The sequence below is a fragment of the Phocoena sinus genome, chromosome 5 (genome assembly GCF_008692025.1).
Source record: "Phocoena sinus isolate mPhoSin1 chromosome 5, mPhoSin1.pri, whole genome shotgun sequence".
Lineage (NCBI taxonomy): Eukaryota > Metazoa > Chordata > Mammalia > Artiodactyla > Phocoenidae > Phocoena > Phocoena sinus.
This window is the reverse complement of record NC_045767.1, coordinates 134,051,280-134,070,212: the sequence shown is the minus strand read 5'-3', so window position 1 is coordinate 134,070,212 and position 18,933 is coordinate 134,051,280. Positions and strand designations below refer to the sequence as shown.

At 44.8% G+C, this 18,933-nt stretch overlaps 1 protein-coding gene across 1 annotated transcript in view; it reads right to left on the bottom strand.

Moving 5' to 3' along the window:
- MARCHF1 (membrane associated ring-CH-type finger 1) overlaps positions 1-18,933 on the bottom strand; it is a 593,424-nt gene that overhangs the window by 11,857 nt on the left and 562,634 nt on the right. Inside the window, exon 8 of the mRNA XM_032632580.1 lies at positions 1,975-2,122. Coding sequence (XP_032488471.1) covers positions 1,975-2,122 — 148 coding nt within the window. The remainder of the gene's footprint in view (positions 1-1,974; positions 2,123-18,933) is intronic.

Genomic DNA, 18,933 nt, shown 5'->3' with positions numbered 1-18,933 from the left:
CACACGCCGCAACGAAGACCTGACGCAGCCCCAAATACATAATTTTAAAAACCTGAAAATAACTTTAAAAAGTATATGGTATGGGCTTCCCTGGCGGCGCAGTGGTTGAGAGTCCGCCTGCCGATGCAGGGGACACGGGTTCGTGCCCCGGTCCGGGAAGATCCCACATGCCGCGGAGCGGCTGGGCCCGTGAGCCACGGCCGCTGAGCCTGCGCGTCCGGAGCCTGTGCTCCACAACGGGAGAGGCTACAACAGTGAGAGGCCCGTGTACCGAAAAAAAAAAAAAAAAAAAAAAAAAAAACCAGAAGAGGACACTGTCTCTGGAGAACCCCTGCCACACACATGCTCCAGCTACATAAAACACATCCCAGGGGGTCTGGGGTCCCGGTCCTTTTGAGCCCAGCCCAGTTCTGCCCAGAAGCAGCACCCAAGGAGCACGAGAAGGCCCCCCCCCCCCCCCCCCCCCCCCCCCCCGCTTTTGTGACTCCCAACAAAGAGACACAGAAGACAGAAACCTCTCCTTTAAAAAATTCTTTTCCTGGGCTTCCCTGGTGGTGCAGTGGTTGAGAATCTGCCTGCTAATGCAGGGGACACGGGTTCGTGCCCTGGTCTGGGAAGATCCCACATGCCGCGGAGCAACTAGGCCCGTCACAACTACTGAGCCTGCGCGTCTGGAGCCTGTGCTCCGCAACAAGAGTGGCCACGATAGTGAGAGGCCTGCGCACCGCGATGAAGAGTGGCCCCCACTTGCCACAACTAGAGAAAGCCCACGCACAGAAACGAAGACCCAACACAGCAAAAACAAATTAATAAAAAAAAATTCCTTTCCTCCTTCCTTTTTTCCCTCACTGCCTCTCATCTTGTTCTTTCTTTCACCTTCTTTTCTTGAGGGAGACACAAACTTAGTGTTATCATCTGAACAAGTTCTCTTTCCAAATTCACTGCTGGTTTTCTATATAATATATATAATCCCCCCCCCCTCCCCCAGGGGGAGGCTAGGGGAATATTCCTCACTGTTTCACCTGCTATGATTTAGGCTACAGGCTAAAAGCCAGCAGAACCTGCTGGGAAACAGAACTGGGTATGGAGGTGAAGATAAACAAGCCATTTTTGCCCCCGATTTTGAAGGACCTATCCATTGAAAATGTTACAACATGCCTCAGTGGTTTTAAGACATCTGGCTTTGCAGACTTGATACCATCCTTCACAATCAAACTTAGCGCCCGCAAATATTTCAAACTGCAGTGTTAATCTACCCTATCAAGTTATAGCGTGCCAATTAATAAGCTGTAACACATCTCTGCTAACTGCCATCTTATTTGTGTGTTACAAGAAGCCGTGACTGGGGTGAATTAAATACAATGAAAGACCTTCTATTTTTACCACTGTTTGCCTTTTCCACTTATCAGCTCCTCGAAAAGCCTAAAGTGGTGCATGGCCTCTGTATATTTCTCCCCCACTAAGGTTTACTTGATAAATCTTATTTCTCAGCTTGGGAACCCTGTATGCCCAGTGCTTTATAGTCCGAGCGGTCATCAGTAACATAACCGGAGGGCTTCCCTGGTGGCGCAGTCGTTGAGAGTCCGCCTGGCGATGCAGAGAACACGGGTTCGAGCCCCGGTCTGGGAGGATCCCACATGCCGCGGAGCAACTAGGCCCGTGAGCCACAACCACTGAGCCTGCACGTCTGGAGCCTGTGCTCCACAACAAGAGAGGCCGCGACAGTAAGAGGCCTGCGCACCGTGATGAAGAGTGGCCCCCGCTTGCCACAACTAGAGAAAGCCCTCGCACAGAAACGAAGACCCAACACAGCCAAAAAAATAAATGTGGGATTTAAAATAAATAAATAACATAACTGGAGCAGACTCCATCGCCAGTACTGGGTGTTGCTTGTGCACCCAGCGTGCTCTGGGAAACATCTTTCCTGCCTGTCTCGGGACCCAAGAGGGAAAGAGAGTGCACACATGCTCTTACCATTATCATTGCCTTGCTTGATTTCCTCCGCTGTCCGATCAATCAGCACGTACAAAGACCAGACCACGCAGGTGATGGCAATGACGTGGAAGGTGACAGAGCAGAGTATCTTCCTCCTCTCACTCCCGGTCATCTGCAGTTTCTCCCACTGCAATTACAAATGAACCACACAGCTGAATCCCCAACCCGTAAATGTTGCTCCCCACTTACACCCCAGGCATAAATCATGAATCGAGGGAAAACACTGAGGAGCTGTCATTTTAGATGACACTATAAGATTCACATTAGTCTTTGCGTTTGAAAAGATCTGAAATCATAACCCGTGGAGTTATAACAAGCATACATTAAATGAAAAAAAATTCCTATTCTCCAAATGAATTAAATTAGGTCATTCCTGGTTTGCTACCTGTAGTTCCCTTGTCCGTAACACGAAGGGGCCAGTTTTAATACTGTACAATTTTCAGAAATCATTTCCACTCAGGTGTCTGCATATTACTTCTCTGTGGTCCTAGGTTATAAGCAGTAATACATAGTCTCTTCTTGGATTAATACATAACCTGATAGAGTGTTGCATTCTTGAATGTGTCAACAAGTATTTGAATGGCTGAATGGTCTGTGAGAGAAAGTCAACATCTGTTCACAACTCTTCTAGAAGACACATTTTATCCTCCCGGCAATGGGAGAAGGTCAGCTGCAACCCCTTCCAGAGCAGCCTTGCTTTTCTGCTGCCACTACTGTCACAACCAGTGTCCCCAAGTCACACTCCTCAGAAAGTTGAGGGCTGCCCCCTCAGCCTTTGAAAGGGGGAGGGCCATAGTGTTTACAGTAAGAAGTCAAGGATTACATGAGGGAACATCTCCATTATTTACTTTGAAGTAATAGGCTCTCAAATGAAATTTTTGCTATCAAACAAAATTTTAATGCCTTGACAGCGACACTTATCACTTGATTACTGTGTTAGGATTTGATCTTTATTTTTCTTTGCATATTTCTATAGGAAAATCAAACCACTATGATCTTATTAGGTCATGGATTATTTCAGTAATCCATGATTCTTTACATTCTTTTTTCTTAAAAATTGAAGTATAGTTGATTTACAATATTGTGTTAGTTTCAAGTGTACAGCAAAGTGATTCTGTTTTATATATATGTAAATGTATATATATATTCTTTTTCAGATTCTTTTCCATTATAGATTACTACAAGATATTATAGCTCCCTGTGATATATAGTAGGTCCTTGTTATCTGTTTTCTATATAGTAGTGTGTATCTGTTAATCCCAAACTCTTAATTTATCCATTCTCCCACCCTATCCCCTTTGGTGACCAAAAGTTTGTTTTCTATTTCTGTGTGTCTATTTCTGTTTTGTAGATAGGTGCATTTGTATCTTTTTTTTAGATTCCACATGTAAGTGATATATCATATTTGTCTTTGTCTGACTTACTTCACTGAGTATGACAATCTTTAGGTCCATCCATGTTGCTGCAGACAGCATTATTTCTATGGCTGAGCAGTATTCCATTGCGTGTGTGTGTGTGTGTGTGTGTGTGTGTGTGTGTGTATCACATCTTCTTTACCCACTCCTCTGTCGATGGACATTTAGGTTGCTTCCATATCTTGGCTAGTAGTGTGAATAGTGCTGCTATGAGTCGTCACATTCTTTACCTGTTATGCTCTTGCTAAAGCAGAATTCTTAGAGCTTCAGAAGACACACTCCTTTCCCATCCCACCCCACCATCATGCTCCATGAAGCCCTGGCTCTGCCACCAGCTCTGAGACATGGGTGAAGCCTTCGGTCTTTCTGGGCCCAGGTGCCTCATCTTCCTTAGAGTCGTGATGTGACAGAGAGGTGTGGTGGAGAATACACTCCTCTCCTTTTCCTGCATTAACAGACTAAGCCTCTGAGGGTGCTGTGCCAGCTGAAGCTACTTTCCCACCTTCCTGGCAGAGGTGACAAGGACTGTTTCCTACCGGTGAGATGTGAGTGGCTATCTCCCAGGATGCTGAGTTTTTGTCTTCCTGACACAGGAATTGCCCCTTCCTCCTTCATTTTCTCTCCTTTGCTATTAATTAGGAATTCCTAATTAATGGTAAAAGCCCCAACAGTCATCTTGCAACCTTGAGGAAAAGTCTTGAGAATCAGAGAGACCTCAGCCAATGGGCCGCAGCTCACGCCCAGCTGCCTGTCATATGCGAGGGAAAGAAAGCCCCGTCTGACTGAGCCATTATTTCTCAGGCCTCTGCTCCTGGCTGTCAAATGCCATTCCTGATAGGATCAAATGGAAACCTCCTAACTTCCCTTCCGGTCTGAATGTGAAGGTCCTATCACTTCATTTGTAAGAGAGCACAATGCTTAGAGTCTGATCATGACCCTCTAGAAAGCTTCTTAAACATTTTAGAGAAATAAATGTTTTATTTACAAACACTATCCGTTCCTCTCTTGCTGGCCGGTTAGTCATCACAGAGTTTTCCTTACAGAGTCTGTTAGAGCCAACTAACCATTCGTACCTCATCTTGGACTTTCTTTTCCAACAAACTATATGTTATATATTATTCTAAGTAAATAATGGAAAAATCTCAGTGATGAAGCTACGGGGAAACCAGATGCTTCAATCTAAAATCTATTTTTAATCAATATTGAATTGAGAAGATTTCAGGATGTGCATCTTAGCTTTTATCAAAACTTCACATCATAGGTGTGAAAGATTGATTTTTAAAATTTCGTTATTTATTATGTTAATCTGAATAATTTGTGTGATAATAGAACAGAACATGATTATTTGGCAATAGCATTTTGTGATTTAATAACTATTTCTTGGATTACCTCAGAATCCAGTATAACCAGATAAAAAGTGCAGCATGGTGCAGAAGGGCAGCTTTACAAGTTCAAATTTCCTAAACGTTCCAAGCAGATGGCAATACCTTCAAACTAAAATATTCATACCAAATCAACCCTCACTTGTAAGTCTGGCTTTGGGAAGAACGTTTAAAAAGTGAATCTTCGGGCTTCCCTGGTGGCGCAGTGGTTGAGAGTCCACCTGCCAATGCAGGGGACGCGGGTTCGTGCCCCAGTCCGGGAAGATCCCACATGCCGCGGAGTGGCCTGGGCCCTTGAGCCATGGCCGCTGAGCCTGCGCGTCCGGAGCCTGTGCTCCGCAACGGGAGAGGCCACAACAGTGAGAGGCCCGTGTACCGCAAAAAAAAAAAAAAAAAAAAATCTTTTTCAATCTAAGGCGCGTTTTGATGAAGTGGCTGAAACACATTCTTCAAAAGTAATGAGCCTCAAATAGAAAAATATCAGCGGGGCTGACAGGGATGAACCAAACTCCTTTTAGTTCCAGACAATAGGAGCTCTGAAGCTGTCACTTCCTAATCTCAGCAGCGTTTTAAGAAGTGGAGTGTAAAAGGACCAGCAAACGTTGCTACTTTCCACTCAGGGATTCACCAGACAGCACACGAGTAAACGCGGTACCACAGCGCCCTCCTCCGGACGATCATATCACTGCACACGATACCCAGCACCAGGCATTCACTGAAACGTCATCAATTTCATAAAATGTTCGTCCACATTTTTGTACTTTCAGGTGTATATACAAAGTTTGAATAAGTTTCGCAAGCCCCACAGTGAGAAGTGGATCGAGAAGGCAAAGATAGAAATCTTATTTTAACAAAGTTGCCACGAAAGGGCAAATACTCATTTATTATTTGGGATGCTAAAATTCAACACCATCAGTTCGCAAAAGATTCTGTGATAGCACAGCGCTCATCTGCACAAATGCACATAGCATCGGGCTTCCCTGCCCAGTTTTATAAAGCAATGGGTGCTTATGCCCACAGACCACGTGTCCGTTGTGAAACCCGCCCGACCTGTGGAGCATTAAGGGGAGGGAGCCTCCTGGGTGCTCAGTTTTAAGCGGACACGTGTCTGCAGGGGGTCTCAGAGGAGCTGGTGGAAGTGAGCAGACGCAGCAGGGCGGGAGGGGACGCCGCCTTGAGCGCCTGGGCCTCTTTCCTCGCCAGCCCTTGCCCTCCTCGGCCCGCCGCTCGTTCCCTTCACCTGCAACACCAGCTTCATAATCTTAGCGCCCGGGACCTCGCTTCCCTTTACAGGATCCCTGGGTCTCTGGCACCTGTTTTACCGTCCTCAGCCTTTGATCCCTTATCCAGACCCCTCAACGACAGAGAGATTTGAACAGAACTCAGTTATTCAACTTAGAAATATACAATTAGATCGTTCTGAAAAGACTTCCAAATTGGAGCCAAAACTGACGCAGATACTGTTTCTGTGAAATTCGCCGCTTGCTCCAGCGAGATGAAACTGAGCAAGTGTTCTAATTTAAATTACTTGTATTTGCCTTCTGCCCTAAAATACAAATTCAAAAGCACTGCCTAATGAGAATGCTTTTTTAATGTATTTTTTGTTGAAGTATAGTTGAATTACAACATTGCGTTAATTACTGTGGTACAGCAAAGTGACTCAGTTATACATATATACACATTCCTTTTTTAATATTCTTTTCTATTATGGTTTATCACAGAATATTGAATATGGTTCTCTGTGCTATACAGTGGGACACTGGTGTTTATCTGTGGGGCAGAGGTTCTTAAAGAGCTTCCCTAGGCGCATCAGGATCAACATGGGACTTGTCAGTGTGACATTAATGAAAGGAGGAGGCCATTCGGCTGATGTGGCTCAGTGCCTGGGCGCCCACATGAACAAACCAAAATCTAAGCCTCCAGACGTCTCACAATGGACACCAGTCAGAGAGTGTACACGATGTGAGCTGGTCCCTCAACAGAATTACAAATAACCAGGTACACAGACTGCCTGGTTTTCTTGCTAAGAGTCAAAACCTCAAACGTGACATCCATAAATGTTCTGTGGGTCTACCGCAACCTCCTGGAAAAACTCTCTCCCCCCCCACAGTGTTCTGTTCCCTTTTGGTCCGCCAATAATTACTACTCAGCATCGTTCATGCATGGTCCCACGTGAAGGGGTATTATACATTTCTCATTGAATGCAGCTCCTCCATTTCCCGTGGTAACAGGACAAGAGGAAATGGCCTCACGCTGCAGCAGGGTCTGGGACCCACATCCAAGAACTCGCAAGCAGGAACAGTGAGTGTGGGCATGTGCGGTGAACCTGTGAAGTCTCCTGCTGAAATGTAACTATGGGATTGCCAGCTCTGATTGCAGGACATTTGGAGCCCATGTTGATCTGGAGTTGGGGGAGGTAGTCATTGACATGCAGGGCAGGAAAGATAACACTGCAAGCAAGTGTCGGTCTTAACTGAAAAGTGGTTTACAAATTTTCCCACAAAGAAGAGGAATACTTGGGAACATGGAATCAATGGCTTCATTTGCTACCACCCTTGGCATCCAGAACTACTGAGTAATGGGTATTACCTGGACATGGAGGGAATAATAACACAGGTTCTTCAGCTCTGGGAGTCCTTATAAGTAGAAGTAGTTTTCAGCCTTGGTTAACAGAAGCCTCTGGGCAGGTAAGGTCCCAGCACACATAGCAGACCTCACTGACTCCATTACCGAGAGCACACTTGGTCCGTAGTCCAAGCATGTCTGCTAAAAATGAGGGCTCTGCCACTACATGCTGTGTGCCCTGGGCTGGGTTACTTTAATCCTCTGTCCTTCCATTTCCTTACCTGTAAAATGGTGATAAGAACAGTATCTACAGCAGCCACTATGGAGAAAAGTATGAAGTTTCCTCAAAAAACTAAGAATAGGGTTGCCATCTGATCCAGCAATCCCACTCCTGGGAATATAGCTGGAGAAAATGCTAATTCGAAAAGACACATGCACCCCGATGTTCATACCAGCACTATTTACAATAGCCAAGCCATGGAAGCAACCTAAGTGTCCACTGACAGATGAATGGATAAAGAAGATGTGGTACAGATATACAATGGAATTAACCATAAAAAAGAATGAAATTACGCCATTTGCAGCAACATGGATGGACCTAGAGATTATCGTACTAAGTGAAGTAAGCCAGAAAGAAAAAGACGAATATATGATATATGATTATATGTAGAATCTAAAAAGTGATACAAATGAACTTATTTATAAGACAGAAACTGACTCACAGTCATAGAAAACAGAATTATGGTTACCATATTTTATCTATGAAATCGATAAACAACAATGTCCTACTGTACAGCACAGGGAACAATATTCAATATCCTGTAATAAACCATCATGGAAAAGAATGTGAAAAAGGATACATATGTATATGTATAACTGAATAACTTTGCTGTACACCAGAAACCAGCCCAACATTGTAAATCAACTCTACTATACTCCAATTAAAAAAAGAACAGTACTGCAGTACAGGGTCAAGTTTAAGTGCGTTAATGCACATAGTGAGAAGGGTACCAGGCACTTGGAAAGAATTCAGCGAACGGTTATCATAACTTGGACCTTGCAGCACCACAGCACCTCAGCCAGTGAGACTCTGGTTGCTTTTTTTTTTTTAACGGTACGCGGGCCTCTCACTGTTGTGGCCTCTCCCGTTGCGGAGCACAAGCTCCGGGCACGCAGGCTCAGCGGCCATGGCTCACGGGCCCAGCCGCTCCGCGGCATGTGGGATCTTCCCGGACCGGGGCACGAACCCGCGTCCCCCGCATCGGCAGGCGGACTCTCAACCACTGCGTCACCAGGGAAGCCCACTCTGGTTGCTTTTACCTTCATGTTGATACCATCACTGGGGGGTGGGGATGAGTTGGGATTTGGTCATTTTGCAGAATTAAGGCAGTCAAAGCGCCCCACCCCCATCTATTTTCCAAGTACAAACAGATTTTTCTGAATATTGGCTCTCATAGCAGAGAAATACAGTTTGTTTTTGTTGACTGTTTATACAAAGAAGGGCAAGTGAATGAATTACTGTGCATATCCTAGGTGGACTCTCTTGTTGAAAGACTGTACAACAATACACCCTTTATTGTTAGGACTGGAGAATATAGCACAGGTTGCAATGTATGTCCCAGTAACTTCTCATTCTTTTTGTCTGGAAATTCAAATCAAAATGTTATGTTAAAGCCACCTAAAGAAATACTGTTTTCGGTGACAGTTTTCACAGAAGGTTAAAGGGACTCAAATATTCCACATAAACTACAGCACTGATGCAAGCGTGCGGTTGTAACTGTGTCTTCCCCAAGTAATGTAATCCACGAGAGGCAGCCTGGTGGGGAACATGCCCCAGGGCTGCTGTTCTGTCTTCGGGATGGGATCGTAAAACCCAAGCGGCTACCTGAGAATGCATAAGTAAAGAAATGGCTCTTTTTCCTCAAAGGTAATTCACTTGGATTTCTATACATAATGACTCTTACTGTTTGCTTTTCAAAAACATGTTTTGAGGCCAGCTGACACAACAGGGCTTTACCCAGAGATCTCCCATCATTTTACAGGATTCACAGTGGTACCTGGAACGGTTCCATTGAGTAGAAAGGTAGGGGGTGTTATGGTAGGGCCAATTCCACTTGTAACAAAAATCCGAGCATTACTGAAATATCATTTTAAAACTTGAGGAAAACGTGCACCTATTTAAAACAATAGCAGTACAAATACATTATACTGACATGCTTGTCACATTCATTTGCAATGGGACAGTAAGTTACTAAGGATTGTAACCAGCCCAGCGCTGGTTTAGAGAGGCGTCAGCTACCTGATGAGAAACTGCCCAAATGCAAAGACACCAGCAGAATCAGAGGCCAAGGGAACAGAGACGTTGCGAAGAGCCTGGGTAGCAGGGGGTCTGGGCGGGAAGAAGGGGGTCCGAGGTGGTGGGAGGGGAGCACATTGGGACCTTCAGGTGGAAAAGGCTGGAAGCCCGCTGCTCAGAGAGGCCCTGGAGTGAAGTGACAGGATGCAGACTCTGGGGTCTGGCACCGTGGATTAGAGCCTGGGCCAGGGAACCTCACCTGTCTGACTTGGGGCGAGGAAACTACCTCCTAAGCCCTTGTTTCCTGGTTGGTACAACTGGGATGTGAAACTATCCCTTGTAAAGGGTTGTGGTTAGAATTATATGAGCATTGAGCATAATATCCGTACACGGTTAGCACGTTGTAAGCCGTCAAGTAAATCAGGGATCTTTAGCTGGTTTATGAAACAAAGTTTCATGCAGTTCACAGATGTTTAATTAGGCCCACAGTGGGCTTTATAAAACTATAATTATTCTTGAATTCCTTGAAATGTAACAAACTCAGTTTGCTTTAGTCTCCACCAGTCTTTGGTTTACACCCTGCCCACCCACTCGTCTGTGTCACCTGCTTGGTGCCTGTGGGCAACTGAATTTGTGACTCTGGAAGTGACAGCATCAGTAAGCAAAGTTCTTCAGTGAGATGAAAGCCACAATGTGCAAGACACATCCAGAGCTTTCAGGATCTGGAAGAGAGCTGTCGATCGTAGAAGCCAACACGAGAGGTGTCAGAAGGGCCAGTAGGTTCTAAAGAGATGCCCAGAAGGGAGCAGTCAGGAAGATCCAAGTTATCGTACTGATTTGCTGGAAGGAGCGTATTAGGAAACTGGTGTGTGACAGTATTAATCTTACAGGTATAAATGGCCTAAAAATACTGTGGCCAGTAGATCCAAGGCTTCTAAAATCCTTTAATAAAACAGATTAGCCATATTCAGCCAACTTGATCAGGATTAAACTTTTCCCTATATAATATGTATATTACACATTAAATGTATATCTAAATATATATGAATCTCATGTTCCTTGAAGCAATTTTTCTTATGAGTCTTTTCTTGATTTCCCACTGTTACAAGGAGTTCACGAGAGATGGAATTTCCTAAAAGTTTTGAGCAAGGCATTTGTAATACAGAAAAAGTTTGCTGAGTGAAATCATCCACTAGAGGGAGCAAAAATATCACAGATGAAGGGATTATAGCGGAAAATAAAGAAACGGACACAGGCTTATTTTATAGGTGTCCTCTCTAGAGGGGAGATATACAATGTGGTTCTGGGGAACACGTGCATTGGAATTGCTATGGTAATAGCTAAAAGGTGATTTCCTAGGCTCTGTCCAGATCCATATCTGGGGGTAGAACCTAGGTGTCTGCATTCTTAATAAGCACTCCAAGTGATTTTTATGTGTGTTGAAGTCTGAGAATAACTTCCCTGAGGGGGAAAAGAAACCCAGAGAAATATTTTAAAGAGGAGCTGTAATTTCTAATACTTTTTCACAAGAGTGAAAATATGCCACCCACCCCATATCTGGGTTGACTAACATGTCATGTAAGAACACAAACTACTTAAAGAATTAATAGATGCATTTAAACAAAGTTACTTTAAAAATATTTTACCAGGGGGCTTCCCTGGTGGCGCAGTGGTTGAGAGTCCGCCTGCCGATGCAGGGGACACGGGTTCATGCCCCGGTCCGGGAAGATCCCACATGCCGCGGAGCGGCTGGGCCCGTGAGCCATGGCCGCTGAGCCTGTGCGTCCGGAGCCTGTGCTCCGCAACGGGAGAGGCCGCAACAGTGAGAAGCCCGTGTACTGAAAAAAAAAAAATTAACCAAAGTTGGTTGTCTGTTTTCCCTCAAAGGTTATGGAGAAAATATCGTATGGCACATTCTGGAAACACTAAGAGTGTGTTACTGCTTCAGGCATGCTGAACCAGCGGAGAAATCTAGGGTGCTGAGTCCAGGGGATACTTAATTATAGGCTGAGACTTCAAAAAGAAAACAGGAAGAAAGTTGGGCTACATCTCCTAAGATGGCACGTCACCTCTTCCCCACAGAATCAAGCCCTCGCCTGGGACCCTGGGACTCGCCCTGCTGTCCGCAGTGTTCTCCCCAGAAGCCTGTTTCTCTTTAGTGAGTATCCACAGTGCACGTGGGGTCTTCACAGGCCAGGTACCAACTTGTGCCTAAACGATCATAGCCTTGCACTTGAGGAGAAACTGCCTGTGGGCTAAGCAGAACCAGAGACTGGGAAATGAGAAGACTTTAAAAGGACCCAGTTTTGAATTTGGAATGAACAGACACATTACTATATATAAAATAGACAACAAGGACCTATTGTATAACATAGGGACTATACTCAATACCTTGTAATAACCTATAATGGAAAAGAATCTGTAAAAAGAACATAAATATATATATATGTATATATACCTGAATCACTTTGCTGTACACCTGAAACATTGTAAATCAACTCTACTTCAATAAAAAAATATATATGTTTAAAAAAAGACACGTTTTACCTCCTCATTTTCTAGATGAAGAAACTGAGGCCAAGAGAACTGAATTGATTTACCCAGGGTAATACAGTAAGTTTTAGTAGATTTTTTTTTTCCTGGCTTTATTGGGTGGTAGATTTTTATCATTCAGAAGCTAACTGTTGAAAGCATCACAAGGTATCGGGTATTTATTCTAGGTGTCAGGGAGCAAGGCAGCCAAGACTCCTTCTTTTAAGAAGTTTACATTGGTGTCATAATTGTGGATTTTCCTGTATTTGCTGGAACAGGGGACTGTATAATTGTCCACCAATCAGCTATAACGGGCTTTCGTTTCATAAGCGCTTCTATCCCTTTCCCAGATGTCTTTTATTGTGTGTGTGTGTTTTCTGTACTTATCTTTCTAAAATGTTCCTCTGGGTGGCAGCAAAGAAAAAGAGAAGTTTCTCCCCGGAATCGCTATGGTGCAGTAGTGCCAGGCTGATTCTAACGACAGCCCACCGTCAATGCTTATTTTCATGTCTGAACGTTGTATATAACGTAACTGGGTTGAGTTTTTCTGTTGTCTTTGTTACTGTTGTTTTTTACTCTCAGAGTATTTTAGTCAGATAAAAATTTGAAATAAATCAGATAAATATATGGTCTCCTCAGCCTGAATGGTAGCTAATGAAGGTTTAATCTCTCTCAGTATTGATTCACATTTTGCAGATCATAATACAAATAAAACAAATAGTGTTTTAGGTAATATATTTTAAAATCAGTTTTATCAGTACTTTGACATCAAGCATAATTAATTGGCTCAATATATTACCTTTGAACTTGTTTTTGGCATTTGATCGACTCATCTTTTGCTAAGAATTCTGTCCTAAAACTGAAGACTTTTTATTAAAGAGAAGAGTTCTTCAGACTTTTCAGGGGTACAGGCACACCTCAGAGGTGTTGTGGGTTCAGTTCCAGACTGCTACAATACAGTGAATATCACAAAGCAGCGAGTCACAAGAGTCTTCTTGTTTGCCAGCACATATCAAAGTAATGTTGACACTATACTGCAGTCTGTTAGATGTGCAACAGCATTATGTCTAAAAAACAAAGTTCATACTTTAAAAAATACTTTATGCATAAAAAATGTTAACCATCATCTGAGCCTTCAGTGAGTTTTAATCTTTCTGCAATAGTAACATCCAAGATCACGGATCACAGATCACCACAAAAATATAATAATATTGAAAAAGTGTGAAATATTTTGAGAATTTCCAAAGTGTGACTCAGAGATAGAAAGTGAGCAAATGCTTCTGGAAAAATGTTGCCAGTGGACTTGATGCAGGGTCGGCACAATCCCTCAATTTGTAAAAAAATGCAGTATCTGTGAAGTGCAATTAAGTGAAGCACAATAAAATGGTTTGCCTATAAATTCCCTAAATTGTATGCAAAATGCTGTGTGTATTTCCTCTTTCTGGGGAGAAGTCTGTAATTTGCATTGGATTCTCAAAGAGGTCTGAGACATTTTCTGGATTAAAAGCCCTTGCTTTAAACTGCTCTCCCTTGAATTGGTTTAATAGTACTGGGTACATCCACTTTTTACAAAATAAGGAAGCCCTGGACCGGGGAAGGATGAGAGGTACACAGAATCTCTACAGGCTGGAAATGAAACTTGTGGTCTGGGGACTTGACAAGTTTGGGAAATGAAGAATAACTCTGCAGCCACAACTGACCAGATTTCCTCATTTGCAGAACCTAGAGTGGGTTCCAATCCCAAATGCTGCTTCTCAGCCTTCTGGGTGGTGGGAGAGAATGCGTGATGCTTGCTCGTGTTGTCATGGAGATGCTCATATAAGAGCATCTTTATAAGAAAAGCAACTGTTCCCATCCTACCAGCCCCACATCTAGTTTTCCTCCATTTTTTTTTTTTTTTTTTTTTTTGCGGTACGCGGGCCTTTCACTGTTGTGGCCTCTCCCGTTACGGAGTACAGGCTCTGGACGCGCAGGCTCAGCGGCCACGGCTCACGGGCCCAGCCGCTCCGCGGCATGTGGGATCTTCCCAGACCGGGGCACGAACCCGCGTCCCCTGCATCGGCAGGCGGACTCTCAACCACTGCGCCACCAGGGAAGCCCTAGTTTTCCTCCATTTTATGAAGAAGTTGCTTTGATCAGGGAAAGCTTTTGGGTGGCTAAGCATCTCCTTTCAGTTTCGAGGACACCAGAATGGTGTGTTCAGGTCCTTGCCAAGGCGTCTGTTTCCTGAAATGATCCCTTAGGTCTGACTGCTGTGTGTGTGGAATTTCTTGGGACACACGTGAAAATTGTTCACATTCTAGAACAGATTCCACTTCCCTTCCTGGAGCTTAAGAGTGAGAAGTGAATATGAAAGAAGCTCTTATTCAAAAGTTCTTATTTAATAATCTGTCATCCCCCCCCATCTTTATGGAAATCAAATAAAAATGGGTTGGCCCTGCTTCTTTCTCTATGTCATTCATTCCCAGTTATTAAATTTTTGAAAATAAACACCTTTCTGTGCAGCAGATTCACTATCAATTTCTCTAGCACCACTGAATCCCCGCAAAAGGACACAAATTAAATGGTAAGACAATCTAACGTAACTCCAGTAATGTGTTCTTATAAAAACAATGAGGTGGGGGGCTTCCTTGGTGGCGCAGTGGTTGAGAGTCCGCCTGCCGATGCAGGGGACACGGGTTCGTGCCCCGGTCGGGGAGGATCCCACATGCCGCGGAGCGGCTGGGCCCGTGAGCCATGGCCGCTGAGCCTGCGCGTCCGGAGCCTGCGCTCCGCAACGGAAGAGGCCATGGCAGTGAGAGGCCTGCGTACCGCAAACAAAACAAAACAGAACAAAACAAAACAATGAGGTGAAGTTCAGTTATCCCCATTGACAATGAAGAAGGAAGGTTTAATAGTCATTTAAATATCCCCTTGCGCCAAAGATCATAAAAGCCTTTTGATGCTTGAGCGGAGTGTGACAAAGGGAAAGAGCACGAGGTGAACTTGGGGTTAGGTGGCAATTTAGAGTGGTGTGGGGCAGATCTGTCTGAGGAAACTGCAAAGACTCTGTGTGAGTGCGAGGAAGGGAGACGGGATGCGACCAGGTGATGAAGAGCCTTGAGCACCAACCCAAAGCGTGGGAATCTGCGGCATGGGACTGACGCGGACGCATTAACACTCGGGGAGAAGAAGAAAATGTTCTTCCCGATTTCCTTCATGGAATCTGTTTGAAAGAGATTTCTCCACGACTAGTTGGAGTGAAAAGCGAGACACACAGGACGTGAGCCTGGGCTGCTCTCTTTTTTTGTGTGTGTTAGTTTCTGCTTTATAACGAAGTGAATCAGCTATACATATACATATATCCCCATATCTCCTCCCTCTTGCGTCTCCCTCCCTATCCCACCCCTCTAGGTGGTCACAAAGCACCGAGCTGATCTCCCTGTGCTATGCAGCTGCTTCCCACTAGCTATCTATTTTACATTTGGTAGTGTGCATATGTCCATGCCACTCTCTCACTTCGTCCCAGCTTACCCTTCCCCCTCCCTGTGTCCTCAAGTCCATTCTCTAGTAGGTATGGAGGTTCCTTAAAAAACTAAAAATGGAACTACCATACGACCCAGCAATCCCACTCCTGGGCATATATCTGCTCAGGAGATAATTCAAAAAGATACAAGCACCCCAATGTTCATTGCAGCATTATTTACTACAGCCAAGACATGGAAGCAACCTAAATGTCCATCAACAGATGAATGGATAAAGAAGATGTGGCACATATATACAATGGAATATTACTCAGCCATAAAAAGAAATGCAATTGAGTTATTTGTAGTGAGGTGGATGGACCTAGAGTCTGTCATACAGAGTGAACTAAGTCAGAAAGAGAAAAACCAATATCGTATGCTAACACAAATATATGGAATCTTAAAAAAAAAACAAGGGACTTCCCTGGTGTACAGTGGTTAAGAATTCGCCTGCCAATGCAAGGGACACGAGTTCAAGCCCTGGGCCGGGAAGATCCCACATTCCGCGGAGCAACTAGGCCCGGGTGCCACAGCTACCGAGCCTGTGCCGCAACTAGAGAAAGCACAGCAACAAAGACCCAACTCAGCCAAAAATAAATAAATTATTTTAAAAAACAAAAAAACAAACAAAACCAAAAAAAACCCAAAATGGTCATGAAGAACCTAGGGGCAAGATGGGAATATGGGCTGCTCTCTTTGAGGGAGACAACGAAGAGCTTGTCTGTCCTTCCGAGGAGGCGTGGGGATGGGGGGATGGAGAGAGTCCGGGAGTGGCTGGGGGAGAGGGCAGAGCCCTGGCTTCATGATGAGATTCCTCTCCTGCTACTGCACTCACCAAATGCTGAGTGTATCTGGGGACAAAAACCTACAAAGTGGCTGATTTTTGAGGTCAGATTTATATGAACAGAAGTGAGATAGCCTGTATGGACAGAGTATGTAAAAATAGGGAAAATAAGCTGCCGGTACCTGCAGAAAGCAGGAGGAAGATGTGGACCATCCCAGACCATGGATTTGAAGCTGGGCCAAGTTTAAGCAAGTTTCCCAAGGGTGAGGTGGAAAGGAGGTTAGGGTTTAGGGTTTTAGAAAGCCCGTTCTTGTAGCTCTGTGGAGGGTGAACCGGACAGAGGGTGATGAAGCAGCAGCTCCTGCTACCAGTTTTCTCTCCTCTGGATGGACAGACGTGCTAACAGGTGGGTCCTACTATGACTTCTACTTTGGGGAATACTGACGCTCTCATGGGCAAACTCCCCTAACTTCCTGTCTTCAGACTTAATGCGTCATACCCTGCTTACTTCCTTTCCTCTTATTTAAGCAGACAAAATGTCCCTCCACGGTCCAAATGAATCATTCCCCATGACCCTTCACCCTGTGATTGTATCTTTTCATTTATTTTAAACTTCTCTCTCTCTGGATACAGCCCCTTTCCCTTCAATATAAAAACCTGCTTTTATGTCTCTCCCAGATTTTATTTTACAGTAGTTTATTATTTTTATGTAACTGCATGTTCATCATAGAAAATGTATAAAATACAGAAAAGTAAATCAGAAATAAAATAATTCATAAGCTCATCGGCCATGTGTATCTCAATATTGTGAACAGGTCAATTCTCTTCCAGTTTCTTTTTTTTTTTTTTTTTTTTTGCGGTACGCGGGCCTCTCACTGCTGTGGCCTCTCCCGTTGCGGAGCACAGGCTCAGCGGCCATGGCTCACGGGCCCAGTCGCTCCGCGGCATGTGGGATCTTCCCGGACCGGGGCACGAACCCGTGTCCCCTGCATCGGCAGGCGGATTCTCAACCACTGCGCCGCCAGGGAAGCCCTTCCAGTTTCTTTTTTCTTTTTTTTTTTTTTTTTTGCGGTACGCGGGCCTCTTACTGCTGCGGCCTCTCCCGCTGCGGAGCACAGGCTCCGGACGCGCAGGCTCAGCGGCCATGGCTCACGGGCCCAGCTGCTCCGGGGCATGTGGGATCTTCCCAGACCGGGGCACGAGCCCGCGTCCCCTGCATCGGCAGGCGGACTCTCAACCGCTGCGCCAGCAGGGAAGCCCCCAGTTTCTTTTAAAACTTCGGTGTCAAGAGTGTCACTCTCCTCCACTGGCTCTCCCCCCTCCGGCCGCTGCTGTTCATCTTTCTCTGCTGCCTCTTCTTCTCCACCTTCCCCTTTACCTTGGTCTCCAGGGCTCCATCTTCATCCCCATTCTCATCACACTTTCTTACTCTTCACTGACTCATCTGGGTCTGAAGCGTCCGCTACCGGAAATGTCCTGATGGCTGTTTCTCTCTGCATCCAGACTCAAGCTCCCTGAGACTTACCTCCTGTTCTTGGCTGACCACAGGCACCTCAAGCTCATGTGTCCTGCGTGGGCTTCTGATGTTCTGTCCCCGGATTTGCTCATCTGCATGTATATTCTTCCCCAGTGAATAATCAGACTCTCCCCCCACCCGTCACGCAAGGTAGAAAGCTGAGAGCCGTCATGGGTGGTTTCCTGCACCTCGCCCTTCATCTTCGGTCCTTGCAGTAGCTCAGGAACTAAACCTCACCACGTGCCTTCTCTCCATCCCCTCGGCTACTGCTGTACTGAACCATTTTCTTTCCTAGCCTGCATGCTGTACCTCGCTGGCTCCCTCACACGGGCAATGCATCCTCCACCCATGGCTGCAGTGCAATCTTGCAAAAGTACAAATATATGAATTCCTTACTTAATGCCCTGAAGTGTCTTTCCATTCCCTTCTGGATAAAATTGAAATTCTTTAGCAAAGCACGCTATATTACCTGACACTTGCTTTCTATTTAACCTCATCTATTATCTGTCTTAACAAGAATATGAATAGCTTTATATGGTTAATTTCATTCTCACACCTTTTCTATGATGGACATCTTATTATTCCTCTCATTGTAGGTGAGGATGGGAGATTAAGAAACCTGCCTATGGTCATCCTCTCTGGCAGAGCCAGCTATTTTCAACTTGTGAATTATTCATACTCTATGCATGTAAATGCACTATTTTCTTGCCTAGAATGTCCTCAACTCTCTAGATCTCACTGGAAGACATCTAATCTCCGCTTATGACCAGTTTCAGTTCCCCCCTCTCCTAGGAAGCATTTCCTAACCATCCAGCAAACACGATCACCCCTACTCTGAACCACAGAGGTAGCATGGGCTACCTAAAACCATAGACCTGGGCATGACGTTGATCTAAGTCTGAATCCCAGGTCCACCGTGTAAAAATTGAGACCTTAAACAGTTTA